Raw genomic sequence first — 27,995 nt, forward strand, 5'->3', positions numbered from 1 at the left:
ATTGTCTTTTTTCCCCAAAGAGACAATCCACATCTGGTGTCGGATATTTATTGCACACCCACAAAATCCTTTTTTTTCCCTGTACATACAGTGAAGTTTTAGCTGTGCAACATCTTTACACAAAAGAAAAAGTAAGAGAAAAAGCCATTTAAATATTAAAAGGTATTTAAAAAGCTTTTTCATTTCATCATTAAATATGTAAACACTACTAAGACCACAAATGAGGCTATTAAAATATACAAGCTGTACTTCATCAGTGACACAGTATTTCTTCAATAACAGCACCACGTGCGGCATCTAATACACATGCTTCATATTAGATCTACTTATACCTTGATTTTCTCCAAAAGGAATTAGTTTGGGGTTAGTAGAAAAAATAATTCCATTATCACATACAAATTGAACTGTTGACAAAAATCCGGTTGTTGAAAACTACAAGCATCGTTATTCTTAAGATGCTTTTGCATAGAGTTTTTTACAGCTTTCAAAAAGAATTACATACATTCATGTAACAGGTTCCAATTTGGAAATTTGGAACATGTTAATAGTCCTGGTAAATTGAAATACAAAAAAAAAATGCAATCTTTACATTAATGTTTCAGATTTTTTTTTTTTCCAACCACATTTAATGCACTGGGAAATCTAATGATTAAATTAGACATATTTAAGACAGAAATACTGTCCTTTAACTTCAAAATTCCTCTAAGTAGCCAACTGAAACTGCATTGAATTTAGGCTCATGCACTGTCTGTCTGCTGAGGGTGTGTTAGCGGAGAACTGCCTACTCCCGGGCTGCTCAGTAAAGCCACAAACTGGGAGTACAATCATATCCCTCATATCCTGAGTTGACTCAAGAGGCTGGAAAGGGACGTGACACTGTCCCTAATTTTGGAGTCTTCTTCCTGCCCCAGTGACGCTCCGGCCAGGCGTGTGGAACCTTTCGATCCCATGATGCACGGCAGGCTGAGGAACACCTCCGCGTCTATACCACCCCAGCCCTAAAGCAAACGGAGAACACAGGTGAACCCCTAACGTCTTGGATAACCAAACACCCATGAAAACCAGCATAACAGAGGAGGAGGCAACCACAACTTCACACCGTGGCGAAGGTTGACAGTGAAAATAATGCTATTTTGACACAGCGGCACTTTCTAAAAGCTACCTGTGCCAGGGTGGAGACCGAGTGGGTCTTCATTTTATCTGTCAGGATACTGTTTGTGATGTCGGCGATTGACAGACCCACAGACCACGACCTCTGGCCTCGATTCTTCATCATCTCAAACGCTCTACAAATACAGAGAAATGTGCATCACAAGGAATATTTACTGTTAAACTTTTAAATGTTTATGAAAAAGCAAACTGGTGAAGCACGATCAAGAAGAGGTGTCTGTAGTGTTACAATTTCTAATCCCATCTAATACACCAAATTCCTAAAACTTCCCCTCAGCAGCACCTGTGTCTGCAGGGTTCAGATCCAGCTGCTTCAGCTACAAAGTCTTCAAAACACCAGATTACACAGAGCCCAAAGCCCTCACTCGGTGTTCAACTCATTCATGCCGGTACCTGTCTAACAGTGGCTTGGTAGTGCTGGGTCCTGGGGCGATCCCCGGCTGCGCACCGGAGCTCGGCCCGGCGCTGCTCATCACAGCAACTGCAAGACAAAGACACCGGCAACCTCAGCGACGAAGTGGCCTTTACAGCTCCGGAGACAGGGAAGAACGTACGTTTCGAAACCAAGACAAAGCAAATAAAAGGCGGATGAGCAAACGAGGACCACGAACGAAGAGGGTGAGAGGGGAGTGAAGGCGATGAGACGTTGGAGCAAAGAATGGAAGAGCAGTCTGTGGAAACGCCGAGTCCGGCATTTTCCGCGAAAGATTTGAATCGATCCTCTCTGGCTCACCTTTGTTGTCCGAGAGTTCTCCTATGACCCAGGCTGGTTTGTGCGTGTTCATGTTAATGTCCAGAATGTGACTGAGTCGCTCGGATTCCAGGTTGCACCCTGCTCCGATCACCCTCGTCGGAGGCAGGCCGCTCTGCCTCCAGGCCACGTGGGTCATGATGTCGACTGGGGAAAGGAGGAGAAAAGAGGGGGAAAACCAGTTGACGGTACAAAAGGGGTTAAAAGGCAGAGTGGTCCGTTCCTTGTCGGAGGAGGGGGGGGGCGCCTTCGGCCGCCGTTACCCACCTGGTTGTGAAGCGATGAGCATCACGGCGGTGGGGCTGAGTCGCGCCAGGTTCGGGATGATTCCTCTGTACAAGTCCACGTTGGTCTGAACCACGCGCACGTACGACTGCTCGCTGCTCCAAGCGTTGGAAGTGACCACGACGACTCTGGAGCCCGCGGAGGCCGCCACATCTAACAGAGAGGGGGGGGTTTCATCAGTAGTTAAGTCCTGCGCACGCCTAACAGCAAACTAGCCAAAGAAAAACTAGCCAAAGCTTCCAGCACTGCTGTCGTTTCTAGCCCCAAACACCGTTTTAACTCTCAGTTAATCCCTAATGGATAGATTTTTTTTTTCCCCCCTTTTCCCTCCTTCACACTCTTGACAGGTCAAAGGGTCGGGGTCGGCTACGGAACAGCGGCTGGGTCAGGATGCGGCTCGTCCGGCGCGAGCCTCCTCGGGCACAATGCCACCCGGCCGCACCGTACGTCAGCAGCGACCCGTGGGACGGCGCCGGAGGTAGACGTACCTCTGGACACCGCGACCCTCGGCAGGCCGAAAATCTCCAAGTCTGTGCTGCCGCCCTTGGTGGCGCTCTCGGCGACATCGATGAAAACCAGTTTATCCACTTTACACTGGATGGAGAAAAGTAGAGAGAGAGGGGGGGGGGGGGGATTAACTGTCAGCGTCGTAATGTAAGAGTTTGACATTTTAATTCAAGCGGGGGGGGGGCACAATATCGTTTCAAATAACCTGAAAGATAATACAAAAGGGTGGTTTACCTTAGCCAAAATGCTCATCACAGAGGCCATTCCCAAATCTCCTCCCCCGATAACCGAGACTTTGTCGATCGGCTGATCGTGATGTCTGATTCCACCTGAAACGGACACGAGTTAAGCTCACAGCAGCACGTGCGCATCTGATTATTGATCATCGGCAAACAAAGCCCGCATGTATCAAGTGAAGCACCGTCACTGATCTGGAGGCTGGAGACAAATGCCAGAAGCTCGTGGGGGTCTCTGTTGTCCCCTGTGGTCTTTGAGGACAGCGGGGGATCCTCCTCGAACTTGGCGATCATCTCGGTCAGAAGACCCACCACGGACGACTTGGGCTGTTTGGGGGGGGCGAGAAACTGGTGAGAACACCGCAGGACCGGGTATGCCCGCAATTTAAAATCCCCCCCCCATGAAGTGTCAAGCCTTACGTAATCCCAGTTGTGTAGCCCCGGCAGATAGATCCGCCCCCTGGCGTCCACATGCTTGCCCTCTCTGATGACCATGTTGGGGGTCGGTCTCACGAGGCATATGGGAGGGGTGAAGGGGAAGGAGTCCATCAGCCACAGCTGAATGGGGAAGTTGTAGGTGCGACCTGGGGGACACGGACGCCGCCATCAGTTCATAGTACCGACCCCACAGTGACACATTCCGATCCCCCATTAGACTAGAGAGCCTTTTCTGCCTTTACTCTGACTCTGGGGCTGTCAGAGGTCCGCCTTACCTCCATACTTGACAGGGACGTTACCGGTTAATTTCAGGAGCTCTTTCTGGGTGCTGTCACTGAACGCTGAAAGTGACAATAGGAGCAGTAAGCCCAAAATGCGAATGTGAGGTCTGCGTAAGGTGATTGAAGTTTGTTTTCCAAGAAGAAAAAAATAAATAAAATAAAATAAAAAAAAAACTCACTGTATGTGCCTGTGGCAGGTTTCATCCCGGGGTAGATTCGATGGATTTTCTGCAGCTCCTCGACAGCAACATCATGGAATTTGTACTATTATCAGAGAAGGGGGGACATCTGTAGTTGCCATATGTAAGCAGTTATTTTCAGTGTCTATGTAGCACCAAACCCAATATCCCTCAGTCGATTAAGGCTCAATAACATTATACAGCCATTTTCTTAAAAGGATTCAGCAGATCCTTCAGGATTTTATTCTGCAGTATGCTGCTTCACATCACACATGAACATGAGCTTTGGGCTCAACAGCTTCACTGGGAGTACATGGGGTTTTTTGTTGTTTTGTTTTGTTTTTTTAACTCATGCGCACTTAAACAGCAGAAGCTGAAGGACAAGATGAGAGCGAGGCTACAAATCAGCTTGCAATGAATATCCTTTGACAGATCTTGCGATTTGCTTTGGCGGTAAGTTTGCGAAACGCAGGTGGCAAACAGGCCAGTGCAGTGATTTTGTTCTGTCACTGCATTCATCGAGAGATTTCGTATCACTGGCTTTGTTTTTGAAAAAACATCTAGTGAGTGAGCACTTCGCTCTCGTCTGATATTGGATGATATTTCCGTATGATCCACGTTTCTCCAGGACATGTCAAGTGACAGAGCAGGTTCAGCCGGTCAGCGTAGCCTGGCGGCAGCTAACATGGACTAGCCGGCTGTGCTCGCCGGCGTTGATACCTAAACAACTTTCCTTTAAAAACAGATTTCAAAGTTGGACATCTGATACATTACTAACCTTGGAGAGGCTCCGCTGTATTTTCTCTGAACTGAGGTCCATCTATTTAGGCCAAAACAAAATAAACAAAAAGAAAAAAAACAACACGGTTCTTTCAAGGTTTACCCTCTTGATAGTTGACTTCAACTTCAGCTGTACAAACTTCCGCAAACTTTCAGGAGTAGCTAAGCGAAGCGACAGATCCCTCCCACTCGGTACGTCAGGTACGGCAAGCCGAGAGGGACGAAAACGGTCGCAACTACAACATACCAGTCAGAGTTTTTCAAGGAGAATGCATTACTTTAAAAAAAAAATTAAACAATAATCCACACAATATATGGCAAGAAAATATTTCATTGTTTTCACTGGGAACCAAAAATCATACCTTTTTCTACAAGTGACGTGTCGTAGAATCTAACATCTTATTATATTACTAAGATTGTCATTTTCTGAGAAAACATTGACGTAAAAGTAGACAATTAAATTAAATAAAAGCCTTTTTTGGAACCATTTCTGTCAAACACTTTTAAAGAGAAACACACAACACATCAAGTGGTAATGTTTTCTGCATATTCAGCTGACTTTATAATCAAAGTTTGGAAAAATATGCAACATCTGCTCAAAAATAGCGCGTTATCAGCACTTGACATTGTATGCCACTGTTAGTCTTTTTAAAAAAAAAAAAAATAACAATCCTCCATATTTTATTTCTCTTTGCAGCTCAGTTCCTTTTAGAAATTAGGACTGTTGACAGTGTAAACCCTGCACTCAGTGGGGAAAATAAATAATATAACAGGGAATATGTGACAAATTTTCATTAAATCCTAACGACCTAATGCCTGAATGATTTGTGCATATTTAATCTCTGACTTTTTCGGGTTGTCTCTGACTAAAATTCTTCCACTGTTTTCCTCTTGAACGAATGTCACATGTCACTCCACTCAAGTTTTCGTCCGAACAGTGAGAAAATCGGAAAGAAAGCTATGGAGCCCAGGGTGTACACAGTCACTGGGCTTCATGTGTTAGGTTGGCAGACCTATTGTTCCATGTTTCCGGAGACCGGGGCGGGGAGTTCAGTCATTCATTCATTCATTCATTCATTCATTCATTCATTCATTCATGGGCATCAGTTCTTTTTTCTCCTCTTGCCATTTTTCCTGTTCAGCTCCTCTTCCTCCCTTTTCTCCTCCTCCAGATCTTCTTGCACAGCCATTCTCAGGCTAAAGTAACAAAGCACAGGGATACAGAAAAAAATGACATATCATTGAGGTAAATAGTGCAGCTTTCGGGACCGAAAGTACATATGTTAAGGACCTAAGGAGTTAAGGAGTGTGAGCTTTACTTTTTGTTTATTATTTTCATCTTACCTCCTGGCCTCTTCTTTCTGCATATCTCTCCAGCTGCTCTCCATGAATTTAAGTGCATAGTCACTCTCATCCTTATATCTGAGGAAGTTAAAAGAAAATACATTTTTTGTGTAGAATTTGAACCAGAATAAAACTGGATTATATATAAGAAATCAGAATGTATCGGGATAACACTTACCTGTTTCGATCATAGCCGAAGATTTCCTTAATGTGCCTGGAAATTTCCTCTGGCTCGTCCCCTCCGTCATCAATGAAATCATCCATTTCTGAGTCACACTCGTCTTCCTCATCTTCATATTTCCTCTTGTAGGCAGATGTGATAGGTGGTAACATCGTACCTGGACAATTAATACAGAAATTCACTTTTAAATATGCAGGGTACTGGCTTTTGCCCTTTTGCTAGACATGAATATAAACATACTGTATGAAGAGGACATTTGCTTTTGCTTGGGGGGTTAAGGAATGTTAAAACTAGCAAGCTACTGATTTGAGAATAATGGAGTTTACAAGAGTCAATTTCATGCTGAAAGGTGAATGACTTTGAAATTATGTTTTGTTTATCTGTGTCAGAGAGGTTGCTGCTCTCTGACCCAGGAATGATGACAATGGCTGCTGAGTGCTGCTGACACACTTAATTCACTTTGGCAAACAAACTCTTTGCCCTGTAGTTCTGATTGTGTCATTTCAGACCGTTAGCAAAATTTCAGCAGCTGTTTGTTATATTATACTGCATTATTAAAATATTATTAACATAATTATTTTTTGTTAAAACACGCATGTTCAATGTAATGTGTTACTAATGGGTTATCAAATGGGTTGTCAAAATTAAGTGCTTAATGTGCTCCTGGTTGTGAATATAATGCTATACTGTGAAGTCATACATTGCACTTTATATGAGCTGTGAATACATATTGGTCATTCCGTGTCAAATCAGTAAGTATTTGGACGGTGAAACAATTTTCATAATTTTGCCTCTTTACACCACCACAATGGATTTGAAACGAAGCCACCAAGATGTGATTGAAGTTTCGACTTTCAGCTTTATTTCAAGGGTTTTGACAAAAATATCGCATTAACCGTTTAGGAATTACAGCCATCTTATACATAGTCCCTAATTTTCTGAGGCTCAAAAGTAATTAGACCATTGACTGACAATCAGTTTCATTGCCACCTGTGGCCTGTTCCCTCATTATTTCACAACAAATTAAGCAGATAAAAAGGTCTGGAGTTGATTCAAAGTGTTGAATTTTGCATCTGGTGGTTGTTCAATATGCGTTCCAAAGAGGTGTCGATGCAAATGAGGCCATCATTAGGCTGAAAAAACAAACCTATCCTGACACATGGCAGAAACTTCAGTAGTGGGCAAATCAACAATTTGGTACATTCTTAAAAAGAAGGAATGCACTGGCGAGCTCAGCAAGACCAAAAGGCCTGAAAGACCACGGAAGAGAACAAAAGTGGATGATCGCAGAATTCTTTCCATGTGAAGAAAAACCCCTTCACAACATCGAACCAGGTCAAGAACACTCTTGAGGAGGCAGGCACATCATTTTCAAAGTGTACAATCAAGAGAAGCCTTCGGGAATGTAAATACAGAGGGTTTACCACAAACTGATAACCACTGGTTACACTCAAGAACAGAAAGACCAGAGTTGACTTTGCCCGAAAATATCTAAAAAAAAAAAAAAAAAACTTGCCCATTTCTGGAACAAGGTTCTTTGGACAGAGGGCATGTATGGCTGCCAATGTAACTGGGTCACTGGTATTTATTGATGATGTGACTGCTGATAAAACTAGCAGGATGAATTCTGAAGTGTATAGGGCTGCACTGTCTGCTCAGATTCAGCCAAATGCTGCAAAACTGATAGGATGGTGCTTCATAGTACAGATGGATAAAAACCTTAAAACATACTGCGAAAGCAACACAAAAGCTTCTCAAGTCAATGAAATGGAATATTCTTCAGTAGCCACGTCTATCATCTGACATGATAGACCATGCTTTTCACTTCCTGAAGACAAAACTGACAGTACAACGACCAACAAACAAGCGGCAACAGAAGGTGGCTGCAGTAAAGGCCTGGAAAAGCAATTCAAGGGAGGAAACTGGGTTCCAGACTTCAGACAGTCATTACTTGCAAGTGATTTTCATCCAAGTAACAAAAAAATAATCCTTATATTTAAAGCTATGTTGGTTCGTCCAATTACTTTTGAGCTCCTGAAAATGGCGGGACTATGTATAATAGAGGCTGTAATTCCTAGACGGTTAATGTGATATTGTTGTTAAACCCCTTGAATTAAAGCTAAAAGCCTCACTTCAATCACATCTCGATGGTTTCATTTCAAATTCATTGTCGTGGTGTACAGCGGCAAAATTATGAAAATTGTTTCAGCATCCAAATACTTATGTGCCTAACTGTATATCATCAATGGGTCACAAAACCAAGGCCTGTAAAATATTTTTGTTCAAATTCTATGTTTTCATATTTTTTCAACCCTTTATCATTTCATTTTTATAGCCTCATAGGAAGCCAAATTTTGTCATTAATATGCTGAAAGTATTAGTCCTAGCCTCAGCACACTTTGTAGGATGTAAGACAAAAATGTTTTCTGTGTGTCAATGTCTGATATCAATCATAATTTTTTTTCTACAAATTCATTACAGGATTACATTTTTTTGCCTTATACAGTTTTGTTTTGTTTTTTTATCTCCGTGATTATTGAATGCCCGTGTCATAGAATTTGTAAGAAATAAAAGAATGAACATGTTTTCAGTAATTTCAGTAGAACAGAAGGCATTTGAGATTGGAATTGTGTCTCCGGTAAGATACTGGATATTGAAAATAACTTAAATATTTTGATGAAACCTCTGGTATAAAGGAGGAATAGGTAGGATCCTAAATCGGCACCTCAAACTCCAGTGAGAGTGTATAAATATGTTTCCACATAAAAGTTTGCATGTATTTATACATGTAATTTTACAGTGTGCATGTTAGAAAGCTACACGTGGAAACTGTACTGACACACATATTGAGACACAGTGAAATCATCAGTAAATGCCCTTACATGTTATCAAGAAAACACCAAACAAGCACCCAGTTCATTCCTATTCTTCAAGTTATTGGGGTAAAGGATAATAGTTTTTAAACCACATTGTGATTTAAAAAAAAAAAAAAAAAAAAAATATATTTTCAATAAAGTTATGTGATTTCTTTTTTTATTGTGTACGTAAAGAATAGAGCTTGCCTTAATGACCTATTTTTAAAAAGCGCCAAGAGAAAACGTGTATTTCTTTACTCCAATCAATATTTCAGAAGCTGGGAAACACATGTTTAGAGATAATAAGGAAAGACACTGCTTTTTCAGTATGGACGTTGTTTTTTCCTAGAGGTAAAACAATGCCTTTAACTATGTGTATTCATCAATGAAGGGAACATGGAAGGACACTGGCACTTTCTACACTATATGACCATACATTGACCTATTTCCACACACATTTACACGTTCCTTCGAGCTACCCCCATACAATTTTGGTCCTATGAAAATGACCGAAAATATTACCATGCCTTGTTTTCCTGGATTCTGTCGGATTTGACTTGGAATGACCCACATATGGAAATACTTAATACTTAAAATATAGATTCTATACTTTGTTCTTGTTTTGTGTAAACACTGCATTCATAGCATACAATATTAATGCAGTCATTGAGTTCAATTTTTTTTAATTTCATATCTTTAATACAGTGAACTTTCAGAGTTCTATTTTGTTGTTGACTGAGTGAATGTTTCTATGGTAATCTGCAGAATTTACAGTGAAGGTGATATTATCTGACAGTATCAAGTCATTTTAGTCCCTGAAACAAATAATTACTCTTTCAGTACTCAAAAATATGCACTCTTTTTAGATGCTCTGGTTAAAAGCATGAACCACACATGCAAGTAGAAAAGGGCTTACTTTTATCAGAAAGTCTCTTCTTTAAGCCATGACCTGCAACTCTTGTCCCATATACTGCTCTGCTTTGATTTTAACCCACTTTGAAAACCACAATTGCCGAAGTCAGTCTTTGTCTTTATTTCACCTGTGTCCTTACGTCCTTCCATTTGTTTTCTCCCTATTATCTGGAGTTTGTTATTTTAGTTTCAGCAATATTACTTTCATTGTCTGTTTTTGCCTTGTTAGCAGCTCCATCTGTCTGAACTTTGACACTGTGTAATACTGTACTGAAATGTGCTGTACAACTAAAGGTTACTACTCACTCAAGGTCCAAAGTTAACAAATCAATTTCTTCGGTAATATCATACCCTTATCGTCTCTCTGGTTCTCACCTGGTGGTCTGTTCATCATAGGTCTGTGTGGCATCCCGGGTCTGGGTGGCATCCCGGGTCTGGGTGGCATCCCGGGTCTGGGTGGCATCCCGGGTCGAGGTGGCATCCCGGGTCGAGGTGGCATCCCGGGTCGAGGAGGGACTCCTGGTCTGGGTCCACCAACATTCTTGGACGAGATGGTCTCTGACACCACAGTGCACTTAGGTCTTCCAGGTCCTAATCCAATGCTGCCAGTCGATCTTCCGGGTACTGGTCCCCCACTGCCAGGCCGACCAGGTCCGGTCCCTGGGGGCCGGGATCCGTTACCTCCAGGATGACCCTTTAGACCACTCCCACCAGGCCTGGCCTGTGTGACACCACCAGCTTTTGCCTGGAGCATGCCTCCAGGCCTTGGAAGAGGTTGGCTCCCTCCCTTAGGAGGGCTGCCTAGTGAATTTCTCATTACTGAATTACCACTTGATTTTACTGCAGAATTAGTTCCAGGCCTTAGTGGTTCTCCTTTTCCAGACTTGTGACCTCCGACTGGAGGGCCCTGTTTCAAGGAGCTACCCTGACTGGGCCTGGTCTGTTGGGAACTCCCATGTTGAGATTTTTGGCCTGTTACAGGTGTACCAGGAGGCCTGGTCCCAGGAAAACCTGAGGCTCTTCCTTGATTTAATGACGAGCTTTCTTTTTTGTAGCTAAGGTCACTTGAGGTGCTGGATTTGTGGCTGGATGAGGGTTTGGAGGACCCTTGTTTGGCTGAAACCTGAGAAGATGTGGCTTTCAAAGAACCTTTACTATTTATGGCACCAGATGAACTTGTCTTGGATCTGTCTCTATCACTGTGAGATATCTTGGATCTCTCCCTTTCTCTGTCACTAACAGAGGACCTGGAATAAGAATGTCCTCTATCACTATGCGACTTCTTCCCTGACCCACTGGGCAGACTTGGTTTTTCTGAGGAGTTCTTTTGGGGTTTGCAGTTCTTCTGCTCCTTCTCTAAAGTGCTTTTTCTTATTGAACTAGAGCTAGACTGAGACTTGCTGTCTCTTTCTCTCTCTGCCTTTGAGTCTCTGTCTTTGTCCTGTCTCTTAGCCTTGCGCTCCATCTCCAGTTCCCTCATCTCCTCAGCTGTGCGGAGCCTTTCTTCCTTTTTCACTACCTTGGGTTTTAGATCAACTGGCTCATGTTGCTTCTTCTCTGCCAGTTTGAGTAAGTCTGCAAAGTTCATAGGAGGTGGAGCAGGTTTGGGTGGCCCACTGGATTTTTTAGAGAAAGGCTTACTGCTACTACTACTACTGCTGCTGCTGCTGCTGCCACTAACACCTGTGGTTTTCCCTGGTCTCAGTGGCTCTGGCTCCTGCTCTGGCTCTGAATCTGTCTGTTCATACTCGTAGTTATCCTCATCATCCTCTGGGTCAATTGAGTTATTCCTAAATCCTTCTATAGCCATAGATTTATCTTCCTGCATATCTAGTTTTGATCTCCTCTTCTTAGGAGCCTCTACCACTGGGATGCCGTTGTAGCCTTTGAAATTGTCCTTAGTTCTGGAAGCCATGGCTCGTGCTTTACGGTCTGACTTCAACTCAACCCTTTTGGCGAGTAGCTCCTCCTTCTGTTTCTTCATTTGCAGTTCTGAAAAGAAAGAAGCATATTAAATAATCAATTAAGAATTATTTCTGCACGGTATGTGTATGATTATCATATTCCAATGATCTATCTGAACTTAATTTTGTCATTGTTACCTTTCTTTTTGGAGTCACTTAGTTGCTTCTTCAGAAGTGCCTGAACAGCAGCAGGATTTACAGCTTTCGACTTTGGGTCCTTCTTGGGTGGTCCAGCCTGTAAACTATATCTCTTCTGCAGAAGAGGGACAGACACGGCATTATGAACATGGAGCACTTACAGAGCTCTCTTAACTATCTACAGTTTTCGAAATCCTTAAATATAGGGGAATACAATTGGATTTATAAGACATGTCAATATAAGGTTCACCTCACTGATCGGTAAATTAAATACGTGAAAGGCACACATTTGTCATCTTCATAGCCTAGCATGCATGGTCACGAGAGTGGACGTTAGCAGCTAGCTACATTATCAGATCCTCACTTACAGATGAGCTGGCATTTGGGTGCTTACAAGGTTGTCCACTATTCTCCATTTTTCTCTTTGGCCTGATTAACTTGAGTGCAAGTGTCAATCTTCAACCTACCTGTGCACTGCCGAGGCCCTGGTTTTGCGAGGCGATGTCCAATATATTATCAAAGTCCATCATTTTGGCAGCAGGTGATGAAAGCTAGTTGTCTAAAGCGAATCGAGCAAAACTCAACCAGGAGTGCCGAGCTTACCGTTAGCCTTTAGCTTACAAACCAGGTAAGTTAGCGCAGGACTTAGCTTTATCAAACGGCCCTTAGACAGATATGAAGGAACCACTTTATCAAACACAGTCAATGGAAAGACAAACTGGACACCGAACCGTTGACGCTACTTTACTTTATCAGCTTGCGTTAGCACATCCTAGCCAAGTTAGCTAACCTTACGTTTCTGAACGTTAGCCAACCAAAAAGCCTGAAAGACGAACTTGCCCTTTTTACTGATAAAACACACCATAATAAGGTCAGGTCCATCAGAATAGTTGTGCGATTAAAGCCTACAGAAAGAAAAACACTAAAAACTCAGCCATAACCCTCGCCGGGTGTTGGTAGTGACTAACAGTGAGAAAGACAGAAAAAAATTAAAGGTTTCAGAGAATATTGTAAGGAAGTGAGAGGTATCATCCTTGCGAACTTCCGTCTTTGTGAGAACACAAAGAGTCAGCAAATATATCAAGTTGGATATGCTTTCGGTCTTGATTTCATTATATTTTTCCAAGTGGAACAATACAAATAATCCATAATACACTATGTTATTAGAAATGTCATCAGGAAAAATATCTCTGGTTTAACTATTCGTTTAATGTCTGATAGGTGAGAGGATGTTGAAACGAGGATTTTGGCACAAACGATGCAATACATCCGGCGACGGAGTAGTATCTTTTATTTTTTTTTTATTTTCTATATTTGTATACGTGTGCAAGATTAGGACGGTTTCACAGAAATGTGTCGTTCATATGCTACGATGCTGACACTCCACTTGCCCTCTTATCCCACGTCAAATCATGGCTAGAGAGGGGGTGATCTATCTTGATAGGTAATAAAGCGTGGAGAGGTTGGAACGGTTCCGCCAGGTGCAGTTTGACTGTAAAAGTTAACGTTATTGAAATTTATATCGATCTGCATCGATACAAATGTCTAGCATGTGAAAATGTGACGATGCATTTTGCACACGGCAAACAAACAAAATGGCTAATATTGAGAAAGTCGTGTAAACTCTGCCACCAAGTATTTACCAAAAGACTGGAAAAGTAATAAGACAGATTAGTTATCATCAGTGAATATGTCTAACAGAGGGGGCCGTTACATATAACACACACCAGGTTTTATGTGTGACTGGAACTTCCGCTCTTGTTTCTTTACGCAATGTCCGTCCCAGGATCATTTCTGACATTTGTAGACCACATGATGTCGCTACCATTGTGGATATTGCACTTGACTAGAATACTCTAGAAATCCGATGTGAGGTGTCACCAAAGCCGTTCACTCGTGTTACTCTCGTCGTTCCTCCCTCCTCAAATCGATGTCTACGTCTAAATGTCTAAATACCAGTTCGGTTAAGTCTGAGGCAATGAGCAAAAGAGCTATACCAGAACTGTGACAACTATGTGGTTTCCAGTGTTGGGAGTATTTACTGTAGATCTTTTACTGAAGTAAACGTATCAATACTAGAATGTAACTGTATTCCATTACAAATAAAGAACCTGCATTCAAAATTATGCTTGAGCAAAAGTGTAGAAGTATAATCAGGAAAATGTAAGCCTGCTCTGCCAAAGTAAAAGCACTAATTGTGCAGAGTGTCCCATTCAGTGGGTCATATTAATATATACATTATATTGCATTACTATAGCACCCACACAAAGCAGCATTTTAGTTTATTGAGGTGATACTTATTTTAAATATTCTATGTTCCGTTTGTGTACAATGGTTGTATCATATTTCATGATTCTGTACTTTTGTGAACTGTAGTTTTCTAAATAAATTAAGTGGAATAAAAGTCAAATATTTAGATGTAGTGTAGTAGAAGTGTAAAGTGGCATAAAAATGAAATGCTCCAGTAAAGTATAAGTATCTCAAAAGTCTTTCAAAAGACTTTCCGCCACGGATTGTTTCCTGCAATTCAAGGCAGTGGCTCTCACACCAGATCAGTCCCTCCAGTGTGGGAGCCACAGAAAAGAAAAAAAAAATGCTGCTAAAACACATAATACTTCTATGTAAGTATGGTGTTTTTGTATTAAGTCAGTCAGTATGTAGAAACAATAAAGCCCCCTTGACTTGGTTTTTTCTCTCTGTGTGTATACCTTTATGCTTTTTGGTGCCCTACTTCATACTTCATACTATTCTAACTTATACTATGTTTTGTTAATAAATCGTGGTCTCATTTTAAGAGAAATATTCTTTAAAAAAGAAATCTTAAACATACAACTACAACAAAAATTTCAGTTCAACTAGCCTACTAGTTTAATCATACAAAATACACTAGTAGAATAAAAAAAGAACCCAAAGGGACAGAGACAAAAGCAAATGGAAAGAAAAAAGAGAGAAAGGAAAATATATTGCAAAACCCTTGGTGAGGCATGATCGAGACAAACAGGGTTGCAGATCTTGAATATCCAAAACTGCTGGATGGGTAACTCAAAGTGAAGGGAAATCACACAGAAGATCCGTACAATGTTTTATTTAATCGCTCCCATTCGGTTTATTTCAACAGAGCCACATTTAGATCTCATACAGAGATGATTACTAACGCCCGATCTGACCCATTAACACCGGACTGTTGGCGCTGAATCAAAAAAACAAGCTCGGCACAAATGTAACCAACAAGCTCAATTTCTGTAAAATGTAAATAAAGGCCATCTGCTCCGATATGTAAACAGCAGACTGACTCCTCCTATCCCGGCGTCCCGGCCCGCCCCCGCCGCGACCACTCTCTGCTCCTATTGGTCCACAGCGGAAGCCCTGCCCGCGTCACGGTTGTCCTCTCACCGCCCACCGGACGTCGGACCGCCCACCGGAGAGAGGACAAAAACAATCGGCATCCCTTGCACAGAACGAACAGGAGGAACTAAACTGTATTTAGGTAATATTTAGCTTTTTTCTTCAGCGACACACCGACAGCACCGAGGGAGACATGGTTTCTCCGGTAACAGTGGTGAGTATCAGCTTCTAGCGAGCGTTGATACATTTTTACACATTTAACGGGAATAGTAGTGGAAGCTAGTTTAGCTACACGATAAAAACACTTCGTAAGACAGAGTTATCCGTCCTTATTAATGTTTTCTGCCATTACATACTGATTCAGCTTCTAATGCTTTATTTTCGTTATCATCCATAGCATGGCATGTCACACATCGTCTCCGAGGGCCAGCGCATGCTCCTTAGCTGATCAATTAATTACCAGTAAATATGGAATGCCCGTTGCGCTGAATTGAGAATGCTAAGCCATGTGCCCTCGGACACTCGCGCCGCTCTCAGCCTCTCGTCCGCCTCGCTATTTCGTGCCGTGCGTCTGGGCGTGTGGGTGACCCCAAAGCAGGAACTTTTATGTTCACTGTTTCTTCGGCGTGTCGGCACGTTTTAGCGGCGATGCGTTTCAAGCTGGTCCATCCCGATGCTCCACGTACAGAAGGGATGTTTCCACAGATTTCCAAAGCCAGCCCTTGATTAAAAGAAGACCTCTCATGTGACGACCTTTTTTTTTTTTTGTCTGTTTTTTTTTCTTCTTTCCTGTACCCTCCAGTAACGCATGCGCCAAGCAGGGCTCTGCTGTGGCTGGCTGGCTTTTCATCTTTTTGGCTGTAGCTGTGCTTTACATAGACTCTATTGTTTAGCCCGTACATTAGCTCCATAATTGACCAAAGTGCCACCGCGGGAAACGGACCATTTTGACAGAAAATATCACAGCTACATGAATAATTTAACCCGCCCTGGCATCCTCTTACTTTGACAGAGCTGCCATGAAATTTTACCCCGTTTGCAGGGGCCATGAAGGATGGTGTGGTGTAACATGGCCTGTAGTAAACCCTGATGTGTAGCCAGTGTGACTGCTGTGCAGAGGAGTCTGTGTGGAGAAATGCTTGCCCCTCAAACTAGTTTCCTTAGCGATGGCGATGCTGTGCAGCTCCAGGGTTTGCTTAACTTCCATAAATTGAGGTGTTAGGGAATGTAAAGGCATTTGCTGAGATAAAAAAACACCGTAGAACAGGGTATAGTAGGACACACGTTTGTATCCCTCCAGTTTCACTTTAAAGGGAAAAAAAGGGCCAAGCAAAGACACCTAGTTTGTGTCATAATGAAACACGCCATTAACCACTAACAAAAATCATGTGAATATTGTATTTTTCATTTATATTTTTTCCTTAATTTTTTTCTACACTGGTCTCAAAGTATTTTATTATCTTTTTTGATTTGCATTTGAAAAGGTACTTTGTAATAACTGAGAAACATCAGTGGGTTTAGGGTATATGGGGCCACACTCTGTGTCTGCTCAGAGATAAAATATATTGTGGAAATTGATTATTACCTCCATAGATGCTGCTGTAAATCCATTATTACATTTACGTAAAAGGCAGCTGTATTTAGGCCTTGTTTTTATTTCGGACTCTAAAGGTTTTGATAAACACTGCCAGACTCTGTGCCATCTGGTGCACAGACTGTTGTGCTCGTAAGGGAATTTATCAGTGTTTGTCCTTTACAGATGTTGTAGAATTTATCACTCACACCACACACAATTTCTGACCAGCCCATACAGTACTATCCTTAACACATGGACTTTATCACTTGCTGTCAGGAACTTTCTTTAGCCCAGAAGCTTCACTTTGCTTTCTGGACTTATTCTTACAATTGCAGCAGCATCTGACAACTGCCCGTTGCCCCCCGACGTTTTTACTGCACTCTGTATTACTCACTTACATCAAAATAGAAAAATAGAAGCGTTTCTATCAAGCAGAGAATAGGTATTTATCGTACTGTGCTGTACTGTACTGCTTGTCTGCAACTGACCTCAAGTTATCCTTCGAGTTAAAGAAGCTGTGAGATGGAAAGAAACAGTGTTGTGTGTGATGCTGCATAGCAATAACATTGTCATATGACCCGCACGCCAGCTGTCCTTGCCAGGACCATACTTGCGTTACAGTTCCCCTCTGCCAAATTAAGTGCACAAGAGTATACATGTCTTTGATATGGTTCTGTGTATCGTGTTTCTGACACTCCCAGAATGGTTGAATAGATGTCATCCTGGCTGGATGTTATTCAGTGCTCCCATGCAGTGCTTTTGTTGGTTCGTGGTTGCTGCAGAATCGTTAGTGGCTATCAGCTGCTTGTTTCTTCCTGGGCTGCAGCTACGAGACGAGTTCTGGCCCAAATAATGCAAGATAGTTAACACGTTTCAATTGATTCTGCATCATTCATTTACTAACTTATGAAGTACATTTATTTGTACTTTAACACATCTAAAGAAACATCTGCATCTCTGCGCTTCAAAATAACTGATTTATTAGATTAATTTGTGTGATACCATTGTATATTTAGTTTTAGTTAAGAGGCAACTTTGGAAAACGTGGTGAATTTGAATGTTTTCATTCCATCAAAGAAACCTATTGCTTGTTAGTAACTATGCAAATGCTGTCAATTATTAACTATATGATTTCCTTAACTGGGGACAGAGGCAGGTATTTACAGCCACTCAGCTGTATGTGACACAGCCCTTTCGCAGACAGCCCGTATTTATAATGTGATCATTCAGACGGCTCGATGACAATGATTAATTTCGTTGGCCTCCCCAATGAGGCAGTGGGTCCTGTACCTTAAAGCTGGTGACAACTGACTGTCACACAGGGCTCAAAGCTGTCGCTAATGTCCTCTTCAGTGTCCATGCAGACAAACTGAGGAGTAGATTACAGCTGAGACAATACTGTCCAGCAAGACCCTGACAATCTCATTTAGATACAAGACATTGAGCGGGAGAGCTAGGCTGAATCTCAGAGAAATAAAACCATTACGCCCACTGTAGACTAGTTCAATTGCCAGCAGGCAATTATGCCGTCTTAATGGAAAAATTTGATGCAATCGCTTTTTAGCTTAATGGGATAGGGAGCCATGTATTAGAGGAGAACAATTACTCCAATTTTACAGCAGCAATGGTAGGTGATATGACAAAAACAGTAATGATCTGACAACAGACATTATCATAATGTAGATTCAAGTCTAAGATAAGCCTTTTTTTATTGAACATGAAACAAAATTGAGGCACACGGCCTAATTGTAATTTTACCACTGCTGGAGATTTCAGTCCAAGTGATGATACAGTGAGAGAAACCTTTGTATGCTGTGTTGCATAGGGGTTTCTCCATGCTGTTTTAGTCTCGTCTCTCTCCCAGCGGCTCTGCTCGTATTGTGTAGATGCAGTAAGTTTACATGAAAAACAATGGAAAGGGAAACTGCAAAGTATGGCTGACACGACACATGAATAGGACCAAAGGTTATGGGAATATCTGACTTCCTCCCATCTTCCTCTCTGGAATCTGTATTCAGCCTCCAAACCTCTTACTCACCACTTACTAGATTCACATGGTCCGCATATACTTTGAGTGTTTTTTTCGCGAAAGATAATAATCAAACTGTTTTTAATTATCGATCTTCTACTGTTCTTTCGCTGCACTTTATTTAACTATAGATAGGCCTTTTCGTGTAATGATGATGCGTAGAGCCGTCCTTGAATCCCGACAGTACCACAGAAATATGTTGTGCTTTCTGGTGTCCTGTGCTTAAGTAGCCAACAGTGGCCAGATAAAGAGAGTTATGATGCTGGCTTGTCCGGGAGTGGAGCCAGGGTTGTCTCCTATGCTTGGCACCCATTTGGCCTTAATGGAATAGACAGACTCAACACACACACACACACACACACACACACACACACACACACACACACACACACACACACACACACACACACACACACACACATTTTGGTCATGACTTTAATATTTATTGATGTCTCCATTTGTTTTATGAAGGCCAGTCAAAGTACATCGTGGAGACAACAGGAGCACATTAGTTCACATCATACACCCAGTGTTAGTTTTGCCTTAGTGAAAAATTCCTTTCATGGTACTTGGATCTGTAAGAGAAGGATAAAGTCTTAAATTGGACATGATAGCAAAAAGCAAAAGATTCTTTCCTGAGTATAAGTAAGCTTAGCTACAGTGAGTATACCAGCTTATTTTGATACTTACCTCCATTTTACCAAAGAGGACACTGGGCTCAAGTGAAGGTGGCCAACCTGTTTAATCATCCGGTTTTGCCACTTTGGTGGTAAGCTCAAACTTTCGGGGAAAAAGACTGAAACTGTCTTTAGTTGTATAAGATACAATAAATGAGAAAATGAAATTCACAAATATGTACAAACACAGAGTGTGTCAGACACACGTCATGGTCACAGCCGCTGTTACGTAGCACCCTTTATGTAAAGAATTTATCTCAAAGTGCTTTACAGTATAGAGAGGAAAATTAACATCAGTATTTTTAATATAACACTGTATACTAAAAATACACTGTGAAATGAAATGAAATGAAATGTAAATTACAGGTACAGAGACAGGAAAACATTGTAAATCGAGTTGAACGCTGAACAGAAAACAAACTGTTATAAGTAGTGTTAAAAAAACAAAACTAAATCCCTGATATATTTGGGAATGGTATTCCTCAATATGGGACCATAGCTGAAAATAAAATAATATAAAACACATCAAACGACAGGGTGTCTGAATTCTTGGCCTGTCCTGAGTCATTTTAGAGCTTGATATACTCATATTCAGTCAGATCTTAAAGACACAGTGAGCCAGTATACTGTGGTTCAGAGTGATATACACTCACATTTTAGTTTGGTCAGGAGTTTAGATGCAGAATTTCGAGTGCATTGTGGCATCTCAATTGACTTTTTTTTAGAAAAAGGGAAAAAAAATGCGTTACAGTAATGCTTGAGAGGAACCTATGAATGAACTTCTTAACCTCCTGCTGGCTTATTAATGGCCGCCTCACAGCCATATTTCGTAACCGAAGAAAAAAAGAGAAGTTTTTTTGGTCACTTGATGAAGTGTGATTTAAAGCTGAAACCACATTGGCTTGTGTGTGTTTTTTTTTGTCTGAACACACTTGTGACGTGAAATTTGTTTTACTTCTGTGTGTTAGTTATATCAGCCACACCAGGGCAGCTTTGAGATCACTCAAACATTGTGTGCCTTTTCCTGTCCTGTAATTTGGCCTGCTTTTTTATTGAGTAATTGTGCAATCAAAGCCCCCCCCACACCAGGAGCATAAACCATATGAACTAGTGACCCTTCATTTTCTCTCACCTCCTCACTTTCTCACCTCTCCCCTCTCTCCCCTACTCACTTGTCCACTCGTAAATCCGGCTGTCATCTAAATGCTGGTAAACCCATCTCGTTCACTCTCCCCCCTTCCTCTGAAGTTTCCCTCCAACCCATGTCCTGTTGCACTATGACCCCTTCTTCATCCTCCTCTCCCCGTCTTACTCGTATCCTCCTCATCTCTCCTCCAGTTATCTAAGCTCTAGTGAACCCTCACTCACTTGTTTGCCCTCTCAACTCAACCCCCCCCCCCCGTAATTCCCGCGGACCTTTGCTTTAAGCCCACAGAATGATTCTCAGACCAGAACCATAGGCGGGTAATCATTCCAGTGGTGTTGTGAATCCTCTTTCTAACTTTCTGTTTTTGTTTGCTTTTTTTTTTTTTGTGACCCTGTTGGGCCTCATCTATTTGGACAGAAAGAAATATGACTGGTAACACAGCTGGGAGGAAGAAATAGAGACTTGATTTGCTACACACTTCTCAAGAGCATGAGATACAGAGAAGAAGGTGAAGCACAGGAGGAGGAGAAAAAGAAAAACAGGATGGGAGAGAGAGTCAAAAAAGAAGAAAAGGGAAGGTTACTGGAAGTCAAAACAACAGTGTGGAAGCTTTTTGCATTTCCCTCTTTAGTTGCTGTTTCTGCAGAGTGTAGCTTCAGCCACGAAATACATGAATGTCTGACATAGTGACGTAAACCCATCACCTCACGAAAGCCAGCCCCAAGACTGTTCCTGTCTTAACCCAAACCACTCTCCCAAATAAGGAGAAGTACTGCTCATCTTCCCTTTTTTAAATAAAGCGTGAGAGACCGTACCTCAAAAACGCAAAGTGCTGACTGAGGTTTTTGATTCCTGCGATTTATTTCATGGCCTCTGTCTTGAGATGAAAACCCTTTTAATGACTCTAGTGACAATAATAGCACATTGTTCTGACTTACATTATAAAATAACTTCATGTAAGTGCAACATACTGTGACTCAGTTGATAATATCAATATTTAATCTGCTTTCAGGTCAAGAGTGAAGGCCCTAAGCTGGTGCCGTTCTTCAAGGCTACCTGTGTATACTTTGTCCTGTGGCTCCCCACCTCAAGTCCATCCTGGTTCAGTGCCCTGATCAAATGTTTGCCCATCTTCTGCCTGTGGGTGTTTTTGCTGGCACACGGCTTCAACTTCCTAGGTGCTCACTCCAGTGCCCGCAAGATCTTGGCCGGCCTCATCTTCTCTGCTCTGGGTGATGCCTTTCTTATCTGGCAGGAGCAGGGCTACTTCATTCACGGTGAGGAAAAAGCTCACACACCATGGCGCTCAGTCGCAATTTGTCTCATTTACAGGATTATCTTCTTTCATATGGATTTACACCGTAATGGATCATCCTGGTTTATTTAAACTTGGGCCTTATTTTTGTGGTTTTTGGCAATGGTTGCTATTGGTAAAAGCATAATAGTATCTGGGAAGGTGTTGACATCACTATAAAGAAGTTCAACAGGGCAAGAAACAGGAGTTGGATAATCATACACGTTTCATCATGGATTACAGACAGAACTCCTGGTTCAACTTTTGACCCTTCTGTATTTACTCTGAAATGATGCATTACTGAGTTTTTAGGGACCCACATTTTTATTTTCTCCTATGGATACCTGCTATGTAATCCTTGTGAAAACATTTGCTTGTTTTTAGGGTTGTTTTATCATATGACCGCTCATGTTTTTTGCCCTGTTGGACAATTTTGCAACTTGTTGCAATACATACTCTATATATGTTCCCAGATCTCAGAAATGGCTTTGGTGAGTACAAAGTTGTCATAACCACTACAGACACTTGCCAAAACTACAATTACAAGAGCCAAGTTGTAATAAACCTAAATGATCCTTTAATTCCCTATGAATTAGATGAGCTGCCTATCATTTCTTCAGGTGTCTTGCTTCACACTTTAATTCATCAGTTTTGCACAAGGCTTTATTTCCCATTGGGTAGATAGATAGGACACCACTTTGCAAGACAGTATTTAGATTTAAATCATTTATATATATGTGTACATGATGTGTTACAGGCCTTCTGATGTTTGCCATCACTCACATCCTCTACTCATCTGCCTTTGGGATGAAACCTCTTAACGTGTTTGCTGGCCTTTTGATCACTGCTGTGTCCTCTCTGAGCTACATCCTGCTGTACCCCTACCTGTCTGGCCCCTTCACCTACCTGGTGGCCGTCTACATCGCTCTGATCGGCTTCATGGCCTGGAGGGCAATCGCAGGCCTGCAGCTGGCTAACGACCTGTGGACCTGGACCAAGCTGTCCGCCTGTCTGGGCGCCGTGCTCTTCATGGTCTCCGACCTCACCATCGCCGTCAACAAGTTCTGCTTCCCGGTGCCCCATTCGCGCGCCATCATCATGGCCACCTACTACGCCGCCCAGATGCTGATAGCGCTATCAGCCGTTGAGTGCCAGGACGTGGAGGTGGCCAGGAAGAGAACATGAGGTACCGTGGTCTCGACAGCGACCGGCCACGTGGCTGGAACGGTGGCTGCCAATCCCCCTTCAGCCCTGAGTGATCATGGACACATCTCACTGCCAGATCCCCAGCCCTTAGCCCCTCATCTCAGTGTGGTGCTCCCACACCATTGTTACCATGGTGACTGGTCCACTACAGCCTTCACATGGCTATCACGCTTTTACTCCACTAGTATGGTAGGAGACAATAGTATTATCTTCAGCCTCTCCCAACAACGGTCCTATCTGCTGCCTCCAATCCTAGAATGGCTGTCTCTCAACGTAGTTACCATGGAGACAAGTGTAGTAATATTAACCTGCTATATATAGAGAGTATTACTTTACTTTAACTGTTATATATTAATTTAGGGGAACATGTCACTGGGGACCTTCAAGGGGTGTGTGTGAGAGAGCGATTCTACGCGTGCGTTTGTTTGTGTGCACGCATTTATGTGTGTTTGATTAACATTCTTACCTCGCTTTCCGCACAGTCCCGTCACACAGTCACCACACTGACAACTCACACATCTATTACATGTGGTCCAATAATACAATATAACATCTTTTTTTGGTCATTTTTTTGTTGCCTGAGACCTTGTAAAAAAGGGAGTTGTTTTTTTTTTTTTTACTGACTTGCCCATGTTCGGTCGTTCTATTTTTCCCTGAATTAAGGGTGCTATTCTTAAAGTCAGGAGCATATCCACACTGCCTCTGTTCACTCCACGATTTAACATTTTTAACCAATCTAAGCCCAGTGTGTCTGGATGATCTATTTTTCTATTAGGATGCCCTTGAATAACTAGATGTTGAGGAGAAGAACGACAGACGCTAAAATAAGGCAATGAGGTGGAAAGGCAGGGAGGGAAAGTTGCGTGAATGCAGCAACCACTGCAAATTGTCGCTTTAGTGGGAGCTAGAGGAGGTGGAGGTTGTTTGTGGAAGCTCAATTCTTCCTGCTGAGATTTTATTGACACTGTCCTGCTGTCACAAAGAGAACACAGTAAACATTGCTATCATAGCTGACCACTGAACCCACTATAACATGCTGTACAGTGCAACTGCTTCTCCTTTTAGTGAGAAGTCTTTCAGGCGTTTTACAGCGATCTGCATGCCAGCAGTTTTTTAAGACATGTTGGTCCAAATGTCAACACGTTCACACACCTGACACCTGCAGCTCCTGCTGGTTTAGTTATTAGGAAAAGTTCATGGGGTTCTTATGCTGGACCACTTCAGCCAACCCATGTTGTCGTTGGCCTGGGACCACGTTATGGACACTGAAACGAAAGAGCTATGTTACTAGCTGGAATCTTTTTATCAACTCTATGCGCATGTGTGTGTGTGTGTGTGTGTGTGTGTGTGTGTGTGTGTGTGTGTGTGTGTGTGTGTGTGTGTGTGTGTGTGTGTGTGTGTGTCATCCTCAAAGGGCAGTCACTCACTCATAATGACACACACACAATCATGCACATGAGCATACACATTGCCCCAGGGCAGTCTGACTGAGAGAAAAAAGGGACATGGGGGAAACTGGCTTGTTATATGAAGGAACAGTTCTCCCATTATTCCCAATAATTCCGTCTCACAGGACACTTCATCAGCTTTAATCCTGCAAAATCCACCTCAGGTAATCCCCAACGGGCTGGTTGATTTTTTGTCCTTCAACTATCACACGTTTTCCCCTGTCACCTTTCATTTGTTTCAGCCTCTGCAAAAATTTAATGTTAGAATTAAGTGTCTTACTGAATATTTAAGAGGTATGCTATAACTCTTGCCTCAGATGTCTACGTATTGTATATGTTTGTTTTGAGTGTGCATATGAGAGCGCGTGTGTTTTGCCTTTGTCTTAACTGTTGAGTGAACGTGTTTGTATACTTATGACCAGTCAAAACCAACTCAAGGCCAGAAATGCTGTGAACCATCATAGTTTATATAGAGTAGACACACTACTGGATGTCTTTAATGTATTCTCACAAAGCTCTTAAACCTGTCTTCATACCCATCACCTCTTTATGTGTTTTATAGCATCCCCTGAATACTTATGTGTTGTCATTTAAGGATGACTTTGACTTAGTATTTGATGGGGAAGATTCAAAACGAGGATATCTATTCTTCGTGTTCCATTTCACCTTTAAATTGATCATTTCCACAGCTGAACATGCCTCCTCTTGACTGTACTCTTACCTATTGCGAGTATATGTCACTTTCTGATTAATACCAATAACAGTTCATATATTGGAGAGAAAATGAATTTTACTACAAATGTACACTAGCAATTGAAAGTATTACCCATTAACAAAATATAACAGTGGGACAGGTTTTGTTGTGTAATGGTTCAGTCCTCATGTACCCACACGTGATATATTGTGCTGTATATAAAACATAAGGGCACCAACGGTCAACGACCCCTGGAACTGTCGGTAACGTACCCACACACACACACACACAGACACACACACACACACATCAAAATGTGTTTTATGCATCACATCAGCCACCATGACAGATCTGCAGGCAGATCATGGTGTTCACACTCATCAAGGTTTAGTTAGTCTTAGTTTGACCAGGAAAGACCAAGTACTCATTCTTGACTGCTGCTTTGCCAGGTAGTTCCTCAATCTCCTTTCGGCCTGTCAGCACTGTATTTCTGCTTTGTTAGTCAGAAATGTTTCATCATGCCCGTCTGCGTGACCACTCGACTTCTGTTCCACGTTTTTATTTGTCCTCCCAGCAGTGCGGCAGAGTCCTACTCTGCAGCACTCTCCCTCTTCTCATCTCATCCACCTCACCGGCAGAAACGTGCTCTGTCAACAATTAATACAAGCCTTTGTGCTGAAAGATGTCCACAGAGGCTTGCTAGCAGACATACTTTTGTCTGTTTATTCTGTCTTAAATCAGGGTTTAGTGGAGTACAAGGAGAGATGCTGGTTAACTTGAGTGACTCTAGTATGAAGCCTAAAGTAAAACCATGAGGGGACAACAAGATTGAGTCAAGCAGTCTTACTCATCCGTACTATGTGGGCAATTTATGTAAGCATTACTTTGTCCTCTGCCACATAAAGCCTCCTGACATTTGTTCCTGTGGTCTAATGGCGACACGCCAAAAGACAGGCTTTACTTTAAAGTATTTCTGAGATTATTTTTGCCGGCCAGCCCAGACTTTGGTAAATCTCCATGACTTTGTAAAATGAAGATTTCTTTCGTGAGGGCGATAGATCAGAGGTAGCCTGTAAAGCAAGAAATAAACTCCAAACTGAGTCAGAAAGCTGACAGTCATTAGGCTTGTGTAGTTTGTTTGAAATATTCACTCTGTTTCTCTTCAATTGTTTCTGTTTGTATTTGGCCTGGGCACAGATAACTAAAGTTGAAAGTATAATAGAAAACCAAACTCATTTCACAGAGTGGAACTTGTTCGCATTAGAGCCCTCTCATGTATCAAACAACCTCTGGTTTTGCAGGAGACAGAGGTACCCCCCCCCCCCCGCTGGTGCAGGAGGGTTTTTGACCTTCCACTTAGAAAGGAGGTTATTGTTGAGCGATACTGTAGCTGGAATTAGGTGAGGAGGTGAAATATGACACACGGGGAAGACCCCCTTTCCACCCGGCCCGTTAGCTGGCATCCTGTCCCACCACAGATGGTAGGCCAGCAGGCACATCACTTTACCTCAGCCTGTCAACAGCCTTGTTGTTCTGAGCTTTGTGCATGCAGAAAAAAGGGACGTGAGAGAGCTGTGGGAGGCCAGTATTTTTTGCTCTGCACAGTGAGTATTGAGCTAGAACCAGTAGCTGTTGTAGTATAGAGGGCCTGTGAGGAAGTTGGCACTTTTCCTTGATTTGAAGTTTTCTCTTTCTTTCTTTTTGCTGTTGTTTCTTCTGATCTTTGGTTTGAAACCTTTGCTTTTAATGTGCTGTGCCCATTATCACGCAGCTGGTGACATCTAGAACACAGAGCGGTGAAGTTTGTATATCTTTACTCATGCATGAGAGGTAGGTTGAACTGAATCCTCCACATCAATACTTATCTATGGTGAGCTTATGAGAAGTATGAAAAATAACCACCTTCTCTTCATAATATTAATCTGAATCTACTGTGTGTGCCACTATTCTGTACCCAGAGTAAGGCCAGTCAGTCTCTCCTTAAAACTAGCAGCTATAGTGTTAAAAACAAAAGGCTGTTGTGTACTGGATTCTTTAAAGTACATTCTCATATTTCCTTTATTCTTTATTTCTTTAAGAGATAAAGCAGAAGTTACTATTTAAAGACAGTTACATTTTAATGGTGATGGTTTAAGCACCAGAAAGTGACGGATCAAGGCATGAGAGAATCAGCATTTTTCTTTTAAAGGCATTAATTGCTCTTGAAGTATTACAAAACATTATGTATACATTTTTCTTTTGTCTTCCACAAAGACTTTTGATTTTTTTTTTATTGAAGGCCTATTATATGCATCGTTTTGACATCATTTTATGAACAAATTTTTTTTTTTTTTAATCCTCTGACACACTTTATACCCTGTTGTCCTCGATTTTCACTTTGTGATTTATTTCTTTCATGACTGTAGAGATTAAATAGTTTCTTTGCTGTAGTGAAACTTCTATGAATGTGAATATCTATTGGAGAAATAAATGCAATTACAATGCAACTTCAGTATAATGTCCTTTGGTCCTTTTCTTTTTTTGTTTTTTTATGTTTCCTAGAATCAAAAGCAACTGCA

General features: G+C 41.9%; 3 protein-coding genes across 6 annotated transcripts; 1 reads left to right on the plus strand and 2 right to left on the minus strand.

Moving 5' to 3' along the window:
- Window positions 1–32: 32 nt before the first annotated feature.
- uevld (UEV and lactate/malate dehyrogenase domains) lies at window positions 33–4,863 on the minus strand. 2 transcript variants are annotated; one of them, XM_040134021.1, is made up of 12 exons: window positions 4,626–4,850; window positions 3,848–3,932; window positions 3,663–3,728; window positions 3,370–3,533; window positions 3,135–3,276; window positions 2,948–3,042; window positions 2,695–2,800; window positions 2,189–2,359; window positions 1,904–2,068; window positions 1,564–1,651; window positions 1,163–1,286; window positions 33–998 (listed from the first exon to the last, which is right to left on the minus strand). In XM_040134021.1, the coding sequence occupies exons 1-12, from the start codon at window positions 4,665–4,667 to the stop codon at window positions 834–836; spliced, it is 1,413 nt and encodes a 470-aa protein (XP_039989955.1). In that variant the 5' UTR covers window positions 4,668–4,850; the 3' UTR covers window positions 33–833. The 2 variants fall into 2 exon arrangements, with proteins under 2 accessions (XP_039989955.1, XP_039989954.1); XM_040134020.1 differs by having other exon boundaries at window positions 3,135–3,533; window positions 4,626–4,863.
- Window positions 4,864–4,942: 79 nt separating this feature from the next.
- spty2d1 (SPT2 chromatin protein domain containing 1) lies at window positions 4,943–13,112 on the minus strand. 3 transcript variants are annotated; one of them, XM_040134018.1, is made up of 7 exons: window positions 12,489–13,108; window positions 12,022–12,136; window positions 10,409–11,911; window positions 10,295–10,372; window positions 6,150–6,309; window positions 5,972–6,049; window positions 4,943–5,824 (listed from the first exon to the last, which is right to left on the minus strand). In XM_040134018.1, the coding sequence occupies exons 1-7, from the start codon at window positions 12,549–12,551 to the stop codon at window positions 5,731–5,733; spliced, it is 2,091 nt and encodes a 696-aa protein (XP_039989952.1). In that variant the 5' UTR covers window positions 12,552–13,108; the 3' UTR covers window positions 4,943–5,730. The 3 variants fall into 3 exon arrangements, with proteins under 3 accessions (XP_039989952.1, XP_039989953.1, XP_039989951.1); XM_040134019.1 differs by having other exon boundaries at window positions 10,295–11,911; window positions 12,884–13,112; XM_040134017.1 differs by having other exon boundaries at window positions 10,295–11,911; window positions 12,489–13,105.
- Window positions 13,113–15,446: 2,334 nt separating this feature from the next.
- Window positions 15,447–27,934, plus strand: tmem86a (transmembrane protein 86A). The gene is made up of 3 exons (XM_040133950.1): window positions 15,447–15,580; window positions 21,808–22,072; window positions 22,847–27,934. The coding sequence occupies exons 1-3, from the start codon at window positions 15,560–15,562 to the stop codon at window positions 23,272–23,274; spliced, it is 714 nt and encodes a 237-aa protein (XP_039989884.1). The 5' UTR covers window positions 15,447–15,559; the 3' UTR covers window positions 23,275–27,934.
- Window positions 27,935–27,995: the final 61 nt, after the last annotated feature.

The sequence above is a fragment of the Xiphias gladius genome, chromosome 8, assembly GCF_016859285.1.
Source record: "Xiphias gladius isolate SHS-SW01 ecotype Sanya breed wild chromosome 8, ASM1685928v1, whole genome shotgun sequence".
NCBI classification, from domain to species: domain Eukaryota; kingdom Metazoa; phylum Chordata; class Actinopteri; order Istiophoriformes; family Xiphiidae; genus Xiphias; species Xiphias gladius.

Coding starts and splice junctions, on each gene's coding strand:
- uevld (XM_040134020.1), bottom strand. CDS start 4,667: ATGGACCTCAGTTCAGAGAAAATACAGCGGAGCCTCTCCAAG. Junction 2,069..2,188: donor GCTCATCGCTTCACAACCAG/GTGGGTAACGGC, acceptor TCCTTTCCCCAG/TCGACATCATGACCCACGTG. Junction 999..1,162: donor CGGTCTCCACCCTGGCACAG/GTAGCTTTTAGA, acceptor CGTTTGCTTTAG/GGCTGGGGTGGTATAGACGC.
- spty2d1 (XM_040134017.1), bottom strand. CDS start 12,551: ATGATGGACTTTGATAATATATTGGACATCGCCTCGCAAAACCAGGGC. Junction 11,912..12,021: donor AAGTGACTCCAAAAAGAAAG/GTAACAATGACA, acceptor CTTTCTTTTCAG/AACTGCAAATGAAGAAACAG. Junction 6,310..10,294: donor TATGATGAACAGACCACCAG/GTGAGAACCAGA, acceptor TTAATTGTCCAG/GTACGATGTTACCACCTATC.
- tmem86a (XM_040133950.1), top strand. CDS start 15,560: ATGGTTTCTCCGGTAACAGTG. Junction 15,581..21,807: donor TGGTTTCTCCGGTAACAGTG/GTGAGTATCAGC, acceptor ATCTGCTTTCAG/GTCAAGAGTGAAGGCCCTAA. Junction 22,073..22,846: donor GCAGGGCTACTTCATTCACG/GTGAGGAAAAAG, acceptor GATGTGTTACAG/GCCTTCTGATGTTTGCCATC.